Below are 17,938 nucleotides of genomic sequence, written 5' to 3'. Positions count from 1 at the left end.
ATAATTGTTATATTTTCAGGAAGAAATATTAATTTCTAAAAATAGTTTGAAGTTTTGATGGCACTGCCATTTGAAATAGCAAACATGCTTGTGGCTTATGCCATATTAATATGCCTTTTAACTTTTTGTTAATGTTAAGCCCATAGCAATATAAAGCTATCAAATGTTATTTTGTAAATATCTTCAAAATCCAGGTGCATACTGAAATGTCATTATTGCCTGTAGTACATAATACTCAGTGTTTGTGAACCAATAGTAAATGTTCCTAACACTTTACCAACAGAAATTTGTGAGCTTCTAATGTTGAAAACAATATAAATGTAAATGAAAATGTTCATAATTTTTATGTTACTGCAAAAATGTCATAAAAGAAATTCTAACTAGTTATAAAGATATCCATTGTGAGCTGGCATGAGTTTGTGTATGGGACTTAAGTTTTTCCTACTGCTTTTACTTGCTGTGAAACACTTCGTTTTCAGTGCCTTACTGAGTCATTTAACCTCCTATGATCTAATTCCTTGAGACCTTCCAAAGGTCTAAGCATTAATGAGAGGAGTGATAATTGCTATTACTGCTTTATTTTTACATTAGCTGGGGGATTGCAGAAGAGTTGCATCAGAGTTAGCAGGAAGAGATGCAGAAGGAATATGATGTGGTACACAAAGGAGGAGTTTATTTTAGTTAGGAACATGGAGTTAGATTATTTTGTTTGAATTTTTGAGCTATTCTTATCTCAATCTAGAAGGCAAGGCTTACCTTTTCTTCCCAATTCTCCTGCCACCCTAGGGGAGGAGGAGTGAGGGAGCAAGCAGCTGTGTGGTACTTAGTTACCAGCTGGGATTAAACCAAAACACATGTCAGAACAGAGTAGGGAATGAGAATTGGTTTTCATACATTAGGATAACATTTTTAGCAAATTTTAAATGTCTCTGGCTTTCTATTTGTTGCCTTGTTTGACTGATGCATATTATAATTTTAGGTTTAGAAAGGAACTTCTTAAGATCTTTGCTTAGCCAGTGAACTGCAGATATACATTAGGTGCAGTCACCCCACTGTGTTTTGCTTGAAGTGCCTGCTCTGATCTATGTTCAGAGCTTTGAGTTCTACAGTATAGATGAGAACAGTCTTGGATTTGAGTGCACCTGCCTGTTTTGAGAGGCTTTTTGAGATCAGAGCCTGGGGTGAATGTAATAGGTGTCTGCACTCTGGCATGTTTATTTCATTGTAGTATGTTGAAGAGCTAGGGAAAGCACTACTGTTCTGCAGTGGGCTGAAACATGGTAAAAGGGAAGAAGTAAATTCAGGGTTTTTTTCTAGCAAATAAATCTAGTTCTGATTGCTGTGAAGAGCTCTGTGTTTTATTTTTTTTTTTTAGAGTTGCTTCCCGAAAAACAGTCATCTTGGGGCTTGTGGCTGTTTGTATTAGATGACATCTCTGGTCCTGTATCAGTGCTTTTTAGTAGCAATATTTTAATATGTTTCTCTTCTTGATGCATGAACAGAAAGAAATTTTAAGGCTCAAAATGTTGTTTAGACCTGATATTCCAAATTTTGCTACTGGTTGTCTAGATTGGTAATATTTTAGGTATTGGATGCCTGAGAGCTATTACCTATATTTTAATTAGAATACAGGCTCTAATGTCTGCACCCATAGGTTCTCTACTGCAATCCTTTTTACAATTTTTTTCCTTCTTTCCCATGTTTCTTCATTTGAATTTTCTCTCAGAGTGCTGTTATCTATGAAAATATATAAACTATGTACCTCTTTAAATATCACAGAGCCATTTAAAATGTGTTTTATGTCCAAATGTCTTCCACAAGTAACTGTGCTATTTGATAAGAGATTTGGCAGCAGGTCTTGTACAGTTTTGGTATATCAGGGTTAACTGAACCTATAAAAACACAGCCAATCTCCTGTTTGAAGGTTGGCATATGATTCTCAGTATCTTCTTGTGTCAAACACAAACTCTATGGAATATGGCCCTTCTCTTTATTTCCTCCTCTGCTAAGGGGAAATAACAGAGGGGATAACATTCAAGGTCACGTTGGATGGAGCTCTGGACAGCAGGATGTAGTTGAAGATGTCCCTGCTCATTGCAGGGGAGTTGGAATAGATGGCCTTAAAAGGTCCCTTCCAACCAAGCTATTGTATCATTTTATGTACTTCCACACAATTTAAAGTATTCATTACTTGGATACAATAAATGCAAAGAATGCTGTCAAAGAGAATGTTGTCCAGAAGTGTAAGCTGGTAGCTGTGATAAATATAAAAGGTAAGTTAGTTATGTAGGGAAAATCCTACTTCACTTTGTCTGCTTGTTGTTTTTATCATAAAGATATTGGTTATGCTGATAAGAGTCTCCTGTAACATGGATCTGCGTCTTGCAGATCAGAATCCTGTTTTCCCCTAGATAGCATTTCTGACCATTATCCCTGATGCATCCTGATATTTTGACAAAAATAAAGCATTCAATTGGGAATTTCTTGCAGGAATGTTGATAGATAACATGGCTTACTTGAGTTTGACTTGCCAGCTAGTCAGCATGAGGCTGGAATCTGCAAATACCTATGCACTGTTCAGTGATCCAGACACTTTCATGGAGATCACATTTTTCTTTATCTCCCTCTACGCTGTTGCAATTTAGAGAGCTGAGTTGGAGATGTGTAGTGCTTGGTGATCTATAAGGCAGATCTAGTCTCTTGATAAGTTATCAGCTATCTACACTGGTTTCTCATGGTTTGTAATGAAAGTTCTTTGTGGGAAAAACACAAAACCCATAAAATGTTTACTTGCAGTATTATCAGAGACATCAAAGTAGCTAGAAACTGTGTAACAGTAAAACTATCCACATTATAGTTCTAAAATGTCACTACATGGAGGTGGGGTTTTTTAATGCAGATAAATTGATTGCTGCAGATAGACTTATCCTTTATCATATTTCATTTGATTGAAAATAATTGTTAAACGTCAAGTTTTAAATTTTTAGTGGATCTTTAATCATGTTTTTCACCTTTTGTGGATGGGTTTGCTTTCTTTTATTTTTACTTTAGGTGGCCTTTTGCTCTAAATGGTAAATAAAACTTGAGTTTAACTTGTTTTTTCATGGTCATGGTGCATGTGATCACCTGAAATCTCTAGAATGGGTTTGGATGGTAGCATAGAAGTGAACTGGAACATGTTCAGTAGTTTGAAAAAAACTATCTTTCTGATCAGGTCTTTCAGAAACCTGAATTTAATTAGTCCTCTTGTCTTTACATTAATGACTGAACTCTTTTTTCCCAGTTAGAACAGAACTAATTTTTAGGTTTTCAGATTCTTTTTTGTACACTTAAATCACATCTCCTAGTAGTGCAGGCTTTTTTCCTGTGCTGTTTCTTAATATTAGTTAAAAATGGAATGATTTTTAGTGTCATTTTCGTACCTGTTATATATTGCTTTACAGGTCTCTGTTCCCTTTTTGCTATTTGCATCTTGTTCGCTTCTTTTACTGTGATTTGTCCTCTCTTATTGTTTCACACAGTGTTCATTTTGGCCATATAGCTGATTAAAAGATAGGCTGATTCCTAACAGGGTTAAGAACTTTTGCAAAGAGAGCATAGAATTTTCCATGAAAGCTTCTCAGTAATATATTTTCAGATGTGCTGTATGCAGTATAAAAAGTTGAAAGCACAATAATTAATTGCAAATGTCACACTTCTTTTCTTAGGACACAATCACATGGACATGGCAAGGGCCAGGAGCGTAAGTGGTTAATGTTTTATTGCTTTTATCATTGCTTGCCTCAATTAGTTTTTATTTATATGACTTATATGCATATATAGTCAACCAGTTGCTCCTTATTTGATTATTTTTTGGGATTAATATTTATTTTTTATTTGTTATTCTCTAATTATACTAATAGTTATTAAGAGGAATCCAGGTATAAACAATGTAGTTCAGCTGCTATGATTTTGTTGGTTTGCAGAATGAATTTTAGGTTTTTATTTCAAATTAATTTTTTTAGCCAAGTGCCTAAAGTAAAATGACTTGCTTCTGCTCTATGTATTGTGTGGCCTCCAAGTTGATTTGGTATATTACTGTATGAAATCTAGGGCTGTTGTTTGAAATTGGTCTACTCTCATGAAAACAGTTGACCCACTCAAAGACTTTGGAGATACTGTTTCCATTATCTTGTCTGAATATCATTTCAACTTTTTATTTAAACAAAATTTTATTCTAGAAGTTCTTTAGCAAATACATGTAATATAAAATATTAAACAAAGCAGTTCTTCCTTGTTTAAAAAAAAAAGTTAGGCATTATTTTCTTTTTGGGATTTGAATTGAAATTCCAAAATGTTTAGATCAAGAGTAAAACAACAAGTTTTGAACCCTAAGTAAAGGAGAGTTGGCTTCTGCGGATAATGCTTTGTATTGTTTTGAATGTCCCATGTGGCATCCTATATTTCAGTAATAATGAGGAAACCATGGGGATTAGCCAAGATTCAAGTAATTTAGAGTCTTGTCAATTAAGTTTTGCACTTAGGAACCAGATCTAATTAAGGACATGATTTTGAGACTTGAGAAAATCATTGATCACTTGCAAAGGTTCAGCTTACAAATGATTTGTCACTTTGGAAGTAGATGAGTCCATGGTTGTGTATCTTGTGTACAGACACTGCAGCATTTGCTGCATAAAGGGATTTCTGTTCTTGTGAGCTCCTACCTCTTCCCTTGCATATGCACTGCAATTCATGTAAAAATCTCAGCCACAGAGGAGAAAGGTGAGCAGCTTACTTCCACCTTAATATCCTGAGTACTCAAGAACACAGAGGAAGATGGAAGAAACCTGTAGGTGTCTTGCCTCAGATCACTATAATGTCTAGAAAACCCTTATTCTGAAGTGTTGACCTCTGCTAATAAAGTTAAATTAAATTAAAGCTGAATCAGAATCTGCAGCAGCATATGATGTTACACAAATTGACTGGGTCAGTTTAAATTACAGCTTGGCTTAATTAGGATTAATTCTCCTGGGTAACCTAAAATGTATTTGTGATGTCTTAGCAGAAAATGCTATTAAGACCCATAACAGAGTTCCTTTTCTCAGCAAACACATCTTTGTTTTGGCTAACACTAAAACAGGAATCTGGAAATGTTTCTGTATCTAGGAGTATTCTGTTTGTTTAAAGGTGCTGTAGCCTGTTAGATGGATTGAAAACTTGTCACTTGCAAACTTAAACACTCATTGAAAGTAATGTTTTTACTGCTTTGGCAGTATTCAGAGCAGATAACTGAGTCTACCTTGAAAATAAAGAATGACTATAATTCAGTTAGATACAGATTCTATCAGTTTTAAATTTTTTTTTAAATTCAGGGTTCAATGTTTGAGGATTACAGAGATGGCAGAGAGAAAAGTTTACTTGTAACTTATTGGGGGTTTTTAATGCTCTTGAACAAGGACCTAGAAAGCAGACTTTCGTATTCCTGTCAGGAGCATAAACTTCAAATTACAGGGCTCCATTGTTGTTCCTGATTCTTTGCTTTGATGTCTTGGAAGCTCAATAAGAAGGAAGTGGGGGTGAAATGTTTTGCAGCCCTACATGTGTATAACAAAATGAGTAGGGTTTTGCTTCTAGGAACTGCCCTTTTTCTGTGTAAGAGGATTTTGGCCAGCCATCCCCTCACAATAATTGACTACTGTAACTGCCTAGATACTGTATGAAAATGTGGCTGCTTGACACTGCTCCTTAATTTAGGTTTACTAAATCCTTTTCTGAATTTGAATCTTAATGCTTTCAAAGGTCAAGTTGATTCCAGTTATCTTGTATCTTAGGCTATTAAAACGCACATACTGCGTTTCATTAACAGACTTTGGAAGTATAATGAACTTTGATTCCAAACTAAGGTAATGATAAAATCTCAGTGGTTACATAATTAATGTTGCCAACTTCATGCTGAATACAGCATTTTTCTGAAATAGACTTATTCTTCCTTTAACATGTCATGCATATATTACCTTTCACTGTTTGTCTTCCTGTTTTTGACTATTTTTAAGATGCCAATTCAGTGTAAACTACTTTTGTTCCACCTTACAGAATTTAATATGTAGAAGTACTGTCAAAGGCCATTTCTGTTAATTTTTATCTGAATATGATGATACTGCAAGTAGGATGCTACATGAAGACTTCGGAGCATCATGTGTTACAGTTTCACTGTATATTTTTTTTTCCTCCATCCTTCCCTATCTTTTTCCCCTTTTAGGTTTGAAATTCTGTGGCTTACTTTATGTCAATTTCACAATTCTGTGGAAATTGAGGTCAGTAAAAAAAACTCCACTGTATTCTGAGCAGTTGTAGAATACATAATATTGTACATAATTCTGCAGTGAAAGTTTGTATTCATATCTTGGATGTATGTCTGTAAAAACAGTTTAAGACACCACTTATATTTTAGACAAATGGCTTCTGTATCTGAAAATACAGTCTAAAAATGGAATAGCAAAATACAGTTTTCCAGTTGGCATAAGACTTTATTTTTTTAGTGATTTGAATTGAATACATAAATTTCTGGCTCACTTAAAAAGTCTTTTGTGAACAAATTTCTTGTATTCTAATGATGGCCTGATTTCTCTTTTGATTAGTGTACCGACTTTGTATGTTAGACATTCAAGTGTGTGAATGCTGATGTACAAACCAAGAACTGTCTTGTAGAGAAAAATTATAGGTGGTTTCTTATAGGCCACATAAGTTATTTAATATCTGGCTAATTTTTTTATTAGGCTGCGCTGTTCAGAATGTGTTCAGAATGTCAAGTTGGAAAGCACAAAGAAAATTTATTCATATTCTTAAATTTTATTTTGAGGAAAATACTGTAATTTTAAAGCTGAAGACTACTGTAGCGAAAACATGGAAACAATTATAGCCTTGCCTTTCAACTTGTCCTAATGCATTTTACACAGAGTAATTACATTTTTGTGGACAATTACAGTATTGGAAGTGTGTCATATAGGATATTTGACAGATGTTCTGCAATTCTTTTACTTTAGAATAATGAGGCAGCTATTTAGGTCTGAGAGATGGAGCTGATGGCAGGGTAAATCAGTAGGAAGAACTATTGCATGTTTCCATACACTGTGTTACAATAGTAACATATATTGCATGCTGATCACTGTACTTGTCATTGCTCAGTGTTTGCTTATTTTTGCAATCAGTCATTCTCAGAATTAATAAATATGCAAAATACCAGCCACTCAATAGTTGTATGTGTTGTAGAAATTTGTGGCTTGTGTTATCAGTTCAGTTGGATAAAAAACAAATGTGATTTCCAGAATAGTGGCCTGTGTTTTGTAGAAGGGCCAGGGAGTGACTGCCTCACTCAGGGCTAAAACAAACCAGCTGTTTGGCAGGATCTTTACCCTTTCTCAGGAACATGGTTTTCTGCCCTAGGCAAGTAAAATGGGTTCTTTCACACAGGAGTGAACACTGCTGAGCTTTCATGATTTTTGAGGCAGCAGCTGCTAGCAGATGTTGAGTTTCTGTAACTCTTACATAACAAGCTATGATCTTTGGTAGTTCTTGGGGGAAGAAAAAGCAAACCTAACTAGTGACCTTCTGAAATACTCCATACTAAAGCAGGGGTTGGCAGAGGATAGAGGAGCAGACCTCTTTGCAAGGTTGCTCTCAAGTATGAGGCAGAGTAATGCCTCAGGCCAGTAAGAGGCTGTGTTCATGTGAATGAGAAAACAAATATGGTTGGATATCAAAATTTTGAAGTTAAAATGCAGATGAGAATCAAACAGAATGTTGGTGCCTGAATGCAATGGATACTACCTGCATAACTGTAGACCAATTAACATCAACATAGTTAAAAATAATTTACTTCTGACTACTTCCAGATGCTGCCTTCTTGTGTCAGTTCTCTAGACTTTCCCAGCTTATTCGTGCAGCTTTTGGTACAGGAGATTCCAATTCAAATGCTGTCAAGGCTGTTCTGGAGCTGTAGCAGTTGAATCTGTTTTTCTAAGGAAGTGCAGTGAGGACGTATAGGAAATAATAGTTGGTTTGTGTTCTGAGTCATATTTTTCCTCTGGTCTCTGAAGCTTGTTGGTTGATGCTCCTGTTCTGTTCAATCAACACAGAGATGCTGGCAAATACCTACCAGCCTGGATACTGCAGTTAGTGCTGCTGATCCAATAATTCAGGAAGACATATGACAAAACAACACAACCTCAGAGGGGTTTTTTTTTTAATTGAATGATAGCCAGTAAGATTTAACAGCCAGCAATCAGGATCCAAACTTTGCTAGTCTGGGCTTCTCTGCATATAATATATGTTCTGGCATGTTGTATGTGTCATCCAGTGTGTATTGAGAAGCAAGCATCTATGTAGGTTTTATAATAGGTTTCTGTAAATATTCACCCACCCACCCATCCTGTACTTAGAACTGACATGCTGGCAACATGAAGAAGGATATATGATCATCTGCACATGTAGTTTGTTTTGGCTCATGTCTGTTTGTTTTACTGACCTGTCAGCTTCAGTGTTTGTACATCCACGACAGTCTGCAGCAGCCGAGAGTTCTTCTCTTGGTTTTGTTAGTGATATTTAAATGATTGTGCTGTTTATGTTGAGTTAGGCACAGACATGCAGAACACCTCTGAAATCACCTCATATTCAAACTTCTCCTGTGTTTGACAAATTACTTGATAGCCATTTGCAACTCAAATAAATGGAATGAGGTTTGGAAGTTGAAGGAACAGTCTTTCCATCTCTGAACTTCAGAGTCTTCGTGGTTTTGTATATTATATGAGGCTGGTGTACCTGCTTGTAATGTAAACTTAGACAGGAGTCAAGTGTTTTCAGCTGCAGTGGTGCATGTAGGGAAAACTCCAGCAAAACTCAAAATAAATTCAATATTTATCCTTTACAGGAAACAGATGAATGTCCAATATCAGTGTTTGGTTTGTTATATAATTTTAAAAACACAGCTATCTTCATGGTTATTGAGAAGTGTTTGCTGAAATTATAAACTTCAAAATAAAGACCAACAACTTTTCCCAGTTTTTAGTTTCTAAGACCAGTGTGAAATTTCTGGGTCATAATTCCCATCCTCACTACCCATATGTAATTATATGTACTACAACTAAGTTTCTTGCAGCTTTTTTTTCTAGTACAAAAGCTTTACACAGGATTGTGAGCATTTTTCTCACTTAGTACATGAATTATCTCACTGTGCTGCACTACTGAGAGAGTTGTCTGTCTGGTACAGAGTAGGAGTGATGATCAGAATGATCTGCTCTTGTTCCTCCCATTTGAGAAGTTAGTCACTTGGCAGAATTAAATGTTTTGAAGGTTTTTGTTGGTGAGACTGGCCACGATCTTGGGGATTATGTAATTTTTCAATGGACACTTAAAAACAGCTTTAAATACTGAAAGATATTTTAATGTAGGCTGTGCAGTTCCAAAAGCTGCCCTTTCTGTTGTGGGTCTCCAGCAGTTCTGGTTTCATTTTCCCCTTTCCAGCATCAATTGTTCTGTGGGTCTCTGGTCATCTGCATTCATTTAGATTTTTTCTTTCAGTGGAGTGTTGATGGCTCATGTCCCATTAGAAGGAAAAAAAATTTCAAAACATGCAACAGCAGAAAATAAAAACACTTCTTGTGTGTATATTAGGCAGTTGTACATGATTTCAAAATGTGCAGGGGGACAGTAAATATCTGATATCCTTAAAATTTGGGTTCTTAATTTTTAAGTTATAAAGCAATATTCCTTTAGCATGTCCTTTGTTTTTGTTATCTGGAAAGATCTGAGCAATACAGGAGGTAAGTGAGGTTGATGCAAGGAAGTGCTAATGCTTCTAAATTATTTAAAAATTTGAGTCCCACATAGGAAATGAAGGTAAAATTCTGCTTGGGTTCCATGTCGTAAGAAATTAGCAGAGTCAGTGTTGTATTAATTTCTAGATGTGTGACATATACTTAAGTATTTAAAAGTTTAATTTTTAATATTTTCTGTAGTCTTAATACAATTTTCTGAGTAACAACAAACTGTACAATTTTCACCATAGTGCTGTAAGAGATTGTTTAAAATGTTAAATATTTTTGGTATAATTCAGTTCTCTGTATGCAGTTTCTACCCGTGTATATTCCTTCAGAAGAAGAAAGAAAAAATCCAGTGTTATATGCCAATAACGTCAGGCGCGTAATGGCAGAGTAAGTATGTCATAATTCCATACAAAAATAGATGTGTGATTTTAAATTTAGACTGAAGAAAATATCACAAAATCAAGTCAATGTGGTTGTCTGCCTGCAAAGAACCTTGTAGTCTGCAGGAGTGTCTGCAAGACCTTTTACATAGCAGTTACTTTCCCCTCTGAGGAGGCCAGGGAGCCACAAATTCAGCAAGAACTGTTGGAGTTGATGGGTTTGGAATATTTTTTTTCAGTTGGTTCTTTTGGGGAGTTTTAACATGTCTTCATTTAACAAGCCAGTTCTGCTTACTCCATTGGGTATTTAGTCTCTTGGGGGATGGGTATGGTGGAATTTTAGGAAAGTTATGTAACTGAATTTTGTGCTGTTGGGGTTGCATTTTAAGCTATGACTGTTTTAATGAGGTTAAGAATAGTTTCATGTATTCATTGTTAGCCTGTAGTATTTCAAACAGTAAAGCACAGTGAAGTGGCTTTACTTCCATTGGAAACAGAGGACTGATACAATACAAATTAATTGAAGTTAATGTTAATGTGAAGACAGTTAAAACACTTGTCTATAGGGTATAATAAAGGCAGCATTTAATACTTTCTTTTGCTGCATTTCATAAATGTCTTTTTCATTTATTTTTTGTTCTTTCAGTAAATCTTCCATTAGTCAGTAGATAAGTCTTTTCCATATTTACAGTGAACCCTCAGGCCTGTGATCACTAATAACTCTTGAGAGGTTTATGTATCTTCCTAATCCTGATTTTGAAAGCACTTGTGAAATCATAATTTCCTTTGTGTAACTTCTCTTCCGTTTCCAATTTAAGCCAAAGGCCAGTTTGTAGGTAGTAACTGAGAATTCTTGTCTGCTTGAACCCAGGTCTCTGAGTTTCCTTAAGGATGTTGAGACAATAATATAACAATAGATCCATTGTACAAAAGGGCATTGCTCACATGAGAAAAGAACAAAAGGACCTGTTTGAATCATCCTGTCTTGGAGTCAAAAATCTTTGAGACACTGGCCTCAAAGACTTTTGATGTTAATTAAAGGCCCTCACTTGTCAAGTGTTGTCCTCAGACTTTGTGTAGAAGGCCACTTAGTAAATCTTCATTCTGAACTCTTCTCCAATCACATAACAGGCATTGTGTGCTGTAAGGAAAAACTTTGAAAGCCTACAAAAGTTTACAACAACTGGCATGTCACAAGCCTTCCCTTCTAAGTGTGCTTAGGAGAGAAAACATGGTTATGTTTCTCCCTCTTACCCCTGAGGAATTAAGCATTTGTGGTCACAGAAGAGGAGTGCTGATCTAACAGGAAGACTGTCAGAAAGGGAGATGTCAAAAACGGCTTTGGGATGAAGCAGGGGCTGTAGATGCTGTGTTAATGTGAATGGGAAAACAAAAGTGTGTGGATATCGAAGTTTTGAAGTCAAAATGCAGGTGGGAGTAAAACAGAATGTAGATGCCTGGATACCATGGATAACTGTAGACCAATTAACATCAACATAGTTTAAAATTATTTACTTCTGACCACTTCCAGATGCCTCCTTCTTGTGTCGCTTCTCTAGACTTATTCATGCAGCTTTTGGTACAGGAGATTCCAACTCAAATGCTGTCAAGGCTGTTCTGGAACTTGCAACTCAAGTACCTCAGGTTCTGCTTGGTGCTAGCATTGCAGTCTGCATTGCTGGATAAAGGACAGTATTACTGCTTCATCTAGATTTTCTCAAGGATTGAGTTAGTGGCAATGTAGCATCTTATTGTCAAGAGGTCCTTTTGGGATCTTTTTAGGTGTCTTTTTACCCCTCCTCCCCATCATATTTCTCTGGCAGAAGAGTCTTATTCTACTGGATATTTTACAGCATCAAATGTGGCACTCCCAGGTAATAATGTATTTGTGAGTCTAGAGCCAGTGTTGTGGAAACCTTGTGTCTTGCTCTTGATTTCAGAGGGAGCTGATAGAAGTTGCTGAGTGCAGCAATACATAGAGCTTCTGCTCTTGAAATAGTTTGCCTTCACAATAATCTTAATTTGTGAACAGCTTCCATTTAGCATTGAACAAAGCATTTGACAAGATATCTGTATCTTACGCAGCTTCTGCTTGTTGACTTTCTGAAGAATTTTTCGTTTACCTATATTGGATGAGATTTCCTGTGGGTGGCCACAGATGTGAGTGATTGCAGTCTCTAGATACTCAATTTATACATGTATGTAATGAACACTAACTATTTTGGTAAGGAGGTGCTGTCATTCACTGAGGTTTGTTTCTTTAGGGCATCAGTTTCTTGCACATTGGGTGAATTTACTTGCCCAAAAAGTGAAATCCAGAGTGTGCCTGTGTTATCAGAACTGGAATGACTCATGCAGGATAGCCACTGCTGCTGAACATGCTTGACATCTTTTGGGTCATTTTCTTAACTTGCACAAAAAGTATGTGCAGAATAGATTAATCTGCTGTTTAAAATATGATCCCTACTTATACCTTAGCAATATGCTTCACATTTAATTTTACCATACAACCTATTTTTGAGTGAGTCTGTCTTGTTTGGTCTTTCTGGCCTTGTTCTGACTCCTACTCAGTTTAGTCAATTCCCATGTCATCCATCAAGTGCTATCAGGAGCTGAGTTTAGAGTCACTTTCAAATCACTGAAAATGTTGCGTGCTTTTAAATATGGCAACAGTCCTGGCTGGATCTCTTTAAAATCGATAAATAAAGTGTGGTGCTGTTCTAAGCTATAACTCACTTCATGTGTTCTTTATTGCTCTAACGTAATTCTGAAACCACCCTACTAGTAAGTCATGCCATATAGATAAATATTATATTGCCTTACTTTTGTATTACTTAAGCAAAACCATCATTTTGGTCTTCATGTGCATAACCTATGTCTTATGTTGATAGTAGTCAACATGGATCATTTTTGTCTGTTAATTTCTTGAGTTCCACAGTTTCTTCTTTATATTTCCTACTTGAGTGTCAAACATTCTGGTCCGTGTCGTTTCTTTGGGTTTTTTAAGTCTTCTAATTAATAAGTAGTAGTTTACTAGAACTATGTTAGTGTTGTAAAATTGCCAGTCACTTGAGACTTCAATCCAGCTTTTCCAGAATTATTAGGAACAAATCACTTGACCATGCAATCACAAGTATTTCTTTCTAGAAATTTCTCAGTGGTAGAGGAAATATCTCTTGTCACTCTTAGAGCACTGGGAAATACTTTTATTCATAAGATATGTTGTCTTAATTGTTTCCCAGTGTAAAGTATTGCACATGACAGAAGGGGTTTTTTTCCTGGTGATAATTTTCCTATCCTTAGCTAGTAGTTAGTTATATTATTTTTTGTATTTTCTCTTATGCCTTAAAAAGTCTTATGCTTCTTAGCTGCAACAATTGCAATTTTGTATGCATTTTTACCTTTCTATGTTGTTTTGCTGCGTCACAATTCCTAATTTACTGATAGCTGTTTAAAGAATAGCTTTAAGAGTGTTTTGTGGTTTGTTTGGAGTATTTTCCCCTAAAGTAATGTATTAGTTGGCTGTTTTCATTGTGGGGTGGTACCCATTTGCAACTGTTCTTAAATGCCTAATTTTCATGAGCAGCTGTATTCTGAAAGACATCTCTTAGTTGTACTCAATGTACTATTTAGGGTATAGAAATTCTGTTTGAAAGAAAAAGTAGATAACTTTTACTCCCTCTTTGGAGGGAAAAACAAGTTTGTTACCCTGCTCTTCTGTAGGACTTAGATATGTTTGAAAGAAGTATGCCAATAGCTTAGCTTTTAGTTGCAAAAATTAATTTTATACATAGATAAGCCAGTGGTAATGCAGGCAGCTGATTATGAAAATCTGCACTGCAGGCTCTTTGTGCAAGTGTGAAGTAACCTCAGCTGTAATTACAAATATAAGCTAACTAGATGACGATACACAGACCCACAGGTCACATATTAACATGCAAACACAAATTGTTTTCCTTCAGTTTTAGTTTCTCTTAAAGACTGTCTTCAAAGTAGGGAAGAATATGGTTAGGTAGTGCAATTTGGGAAGAAAATGAAAGACAAAATATCACAAATCTGTTAATTTTTTTTTGCATGTGGCAGATGTTGAGACTGAAACTTGTTGGAAACCAGACACCTTTTCCCCTTTGTTTTTCAAAACTGCAAGAATCTCAGAACTGAAGTTCTTTCAGTACTCCTGATTTGAGCTTTTTATTTTCCTAGATCTTTTGAGTGTTAAACTCAGCACTGTAATAACATGTGTGACACTGTCCTGGAGTTCTGAAGTTTCATTTTTGGTGAGCCCAGAAAGGCAGCCTTCCTGTAGAAATAGCAAAGTGTATAGTTGTATCTGCATTTTTCCATTAATTTTGTTTTTCTTCCTCATAGAAACATTTAAAGACACATTTTTATATTTGCAGTAGATGTGAATTGATTCAAGTGCAGCATGTTAAACACGGAACTTGAAACATCTGCCTTCCTGATGTTTTCTGTCAAGTGCTTGCCAAGATCACTTTCCCCATGTTGGAGCATGTCATACACTTAAAGCACTGACTTACCTGCTTGACATACGAGCATTACATTTTGCTTTTGAAAAATGAGAACTTTTATCCAGCATGCTGGTGAAGGCAAAAAACATTACAGGTAGTCTTCTGTGTCCATCTTCCCTTTAGTCATCTTCTACACAGTCAAAATCAGGGTTTGTTTCTTTTCTTGCAGGCTTTGACAGCATCAGAACCTGATCTTTGCCAATATATGTGATAGAGTAATGCTCATTGCTGAAGTGTGGGCTTGAGGATGTGAATTTACAGTAGCTTACTGGTCTGACTCATGGCTATTTGTTGTATTCAGTGGCCTGTTGAATCTAACTTTGGAAAAACTGCTGTGTTCTGTGCCTGTGCTGTCTGAAATTCCTTGTGTGATTCTGCACAGGTACTGTTTTGATGCTCAGCATTCAACTTTGAAATCCAAACTGGTTTTTTGGAATTTTTGTACCATCAAAGGCATAAGCATCAGTATAAGTGGAATTACTGTAGTGTTGGAGTTAACAAGCATCCATTTGAAGCATCGATAGTGGAGGGTCTAGAGAGTAAATCGTGTGAGAATTGTCTGAGGGAGCTGGGGCTGTGTAGCCTGGAGAAAAAAAGGCTCAGGGGATCTTATTGCTGTCTGTAACTGCCTGAAAAGAGATTGTTCCAAGCTGTCGTTGGCCTCTTGTCCAACACAGTGATAGGATGAGAGGAAATGGCCTCAAGCTGCTCCAGGACAGGTTCAGGCTGAACATCAGGAAGAATTTTTTCATGGAAAGTGTTAAATATCACAATGGGCTGCCCAAGGAGTTGTTCAGAAAACAACTGGATATGACACCATGGTTTAGTTGACAAGGCAGTGATCAGTCAAAGGTTGGACTTGAACTCATAGGTCTTTTCCCTCCTAAAAGATTCTCTGCATTGTTTGGGTTTCACACCATAAAAAAAAATGGAGATGAGAAATACCTTGTGCACTCTGTTCATTTCTGTGAATACTGTGAGTGTGGCAGGTGGAGAACATAGTCATAGAGCAGGGTTAACTGTGCAGCTTCTTGCTACATTTATTTTCTCAAGGAAGAAATAAATTTTTAGATGTTAAGTAATACTTTGTAACACTCTAGTTTTAACTGGTTTTTGAATGCTAACAACACGAGGAGAACCTCCTCTGTTTTTTACTCCTTGAAGATTTGTGATGTGCAAGTCCACAAGATCAACAATTACAGGACCCAATTTCAAACAACACCAGGCAGAAATACAGTTGTTGGCAGCTTCTTTTTCTGTCTAAAAATTAAACCATTGTGAGATAATAGATTCCTTATGTGAACTTCAGACTCATGACTGGACCTTCTTTTGCTTAGAGAATGTCACAAAGTAGTAGTCTGAGGAGAGAAAAGGGACTGTCTACTCTGGCCTTCCAAAACTATTTAGTTGGCAGCACTTCAGCTTGGGAAAGGATGGGGAAAAAGAGAGTGGGGAGTTGTTTGGAAGGAAAATCACCAGTGTTCTGAAAAATAATACTAAAGGAAGTCTTACTTTTCATAGCAGGAGAGATGGAAAGCACTCAACAGTAGATCAGCTAAAAGTAAATGAAGTAAGTCTTTAAAATGTCCAAAATTGTGGCATTCATTACCAGATACATACAATTACTTCATCAGAGCTGAGATACACTGTAAAAAACATATGGTTAATGAGTGATTCTAAAATATAATGGTACAAAAGATCTCTGGTTCAGGAAGTTCGTGTGCTACTGATGACTAGATTAGATGACTACTAATAATTGGAGTTATTTGTCCACTGTGTTTTGTATGTCTTTTTGCTGAACATCTGGTAATGAAGAAAAATACCAAATTGGATAGAATCCTAATGTTTTCAGTATCCAATAAAGATTATAGTTGATTTAAAGGAGTTTTTCTGTGAGCAGCCTATGGAATGTTCTCTTGATTAGTTCACAGTTCTGCTTATGAACAATGTAAAACATTTTGAGACTATTTTTGTTGAAATGTAGATTCCAAATGTCACAATATTGCCTGTACTATTTTCTCTCACTTTACATAACATTCCAGCAGTCACATTCTGTTTTCTGTTTGGCATTTTGCATGCATAGTGGATTGGTATGCAGAAAATGAGGAAGTTAATAATTCATCTTATATTATGACTGTACAAATGTTAGCCATAGGGAGCTGTTTGATGTAAGACATCAGGATATAACAAGTATAACTGTTGTGTTTATCAGATTGGGTTTGCAGGAAAGCTTTTGTGGTTTTGTTTCATTTGAGTTTATTATTTTCAAGTGACTTGCTGACTTCGAAACTTCATGTAGCTTGATGTCATGATAGGTAAACAGCCAGCATCTTGGGGAGGGCAGGGAAGGAAAAAGTCTCAAGGTATGTCAAGTGAGACATTCATATCAGGCCATATCAATCTGCTGGAGTTTTAAAAAGGGTAGACGCACATTAGCTGCGTGTAAAAGCAGAGGTAGTTTGAAAAAAAGAGGGGGGGAAATGCTTTCCAATGAAGATATGGGAAAAGTTGTTTTATTTTCAGTTTATTAAAAATATAGGATTGTACTTGTGATTTGCATCTCAAATTGAAATTATCTTTTTTTTTCCCCCAATTGAAGTAGAAGATTGCCCTGGAGGATAAGTTAGAATGGTTTGATAACTGGTTCTGTAGAAAATCCTGTGAGTTGCACTTGTACTGAGGCCTTACAGTGAACTCTTAACAAGCCAGGCTTTATTCTAAGAAATTAAAAATTTCACAAGTTTTAGCATAAATAATGAAATTTATGTGCTGCCCAGCTTCAGTTTCTTCAACATTCTGAGTTGAAATCAAGGTCCTTTAAAGCTGCTAACTCTATACAGCTTGTGATTTGTCTTCTGAACTCAAGAGCCCCTTGAACTCTATCTGGCCTTGGCTGTTTCTATGATTCAACTTTGCTTTGAGCAGAAGTATTTATTTCCTTCCTCACTTCTGATCTTTGCCATTGTGACAGTCTGGATGTATATGTACCCTGTTTAAGTTCATTTGTTTGGCGTTTTTTAAGTCCAGCAGCTTGAAAATCACAACAGGTGGACAAGAGAAGCTGCTTTTGTCTTTCTGAATCCCATTTTGTGTATGTGTTGACATTGAACATACATGTAGGTATTAATTGTAATGGGGATTTTCCTTCACTGATAGTAGCAATATAATTCTGGCCCAACTACCACTTCTTTTATAAGGGCTGCACAAAGCTATAAAAAGATGCAGCTTG

General features: G+C 36.1%; 1 protein-coding gene across 1 annotated transcript in view; it reads left to right on the top strand.

The window, feature by feature from the left end:
- Window positions 1–17,938, top strand: part of LPCAT1 (lysophosphatidylcholine acyltransferase 1) — a 61,099-nt gene that overhangs the window by 22,507 nt on the left and 20,654 nt on the right. Inside the window, exons 7-9 of the mRNA XM_064430576.1 lie at window positions 3,708–3,742; window positions 6,239–6,293; window positions 10,105–10,187. Coding sequence (XP_064286646.1) covers window positions 3,708–3,742; window positions 6,239–6,293; window positions 10,105–10,187 — 173 coding nt within the window. The remainder of the gene's footprint in view (window positions 1–3,707; window positions 3,743–6,238; window positions 6,294–10,104; window positions 10,188–17,938) is intronic.

This window comes from Passer domesticus, chromosome 1 (genome assembly GCF_036417665.1).
Source record: "Passer domesticus isolate bPasDom1 chromosome 1, bPasDom1.hap1, whole genome shotgun sequence".
Taxonomy (NCBI): Eukaryota; Metazoa; Chordata; class Aves; order Passeriformes; family Passeridae; genus Passer; species Passer domesticus.
Note: the sequence above shows the minus strand (reverse complement) of the source record. Positions and strands in the feature narration are given on the sequence as shown.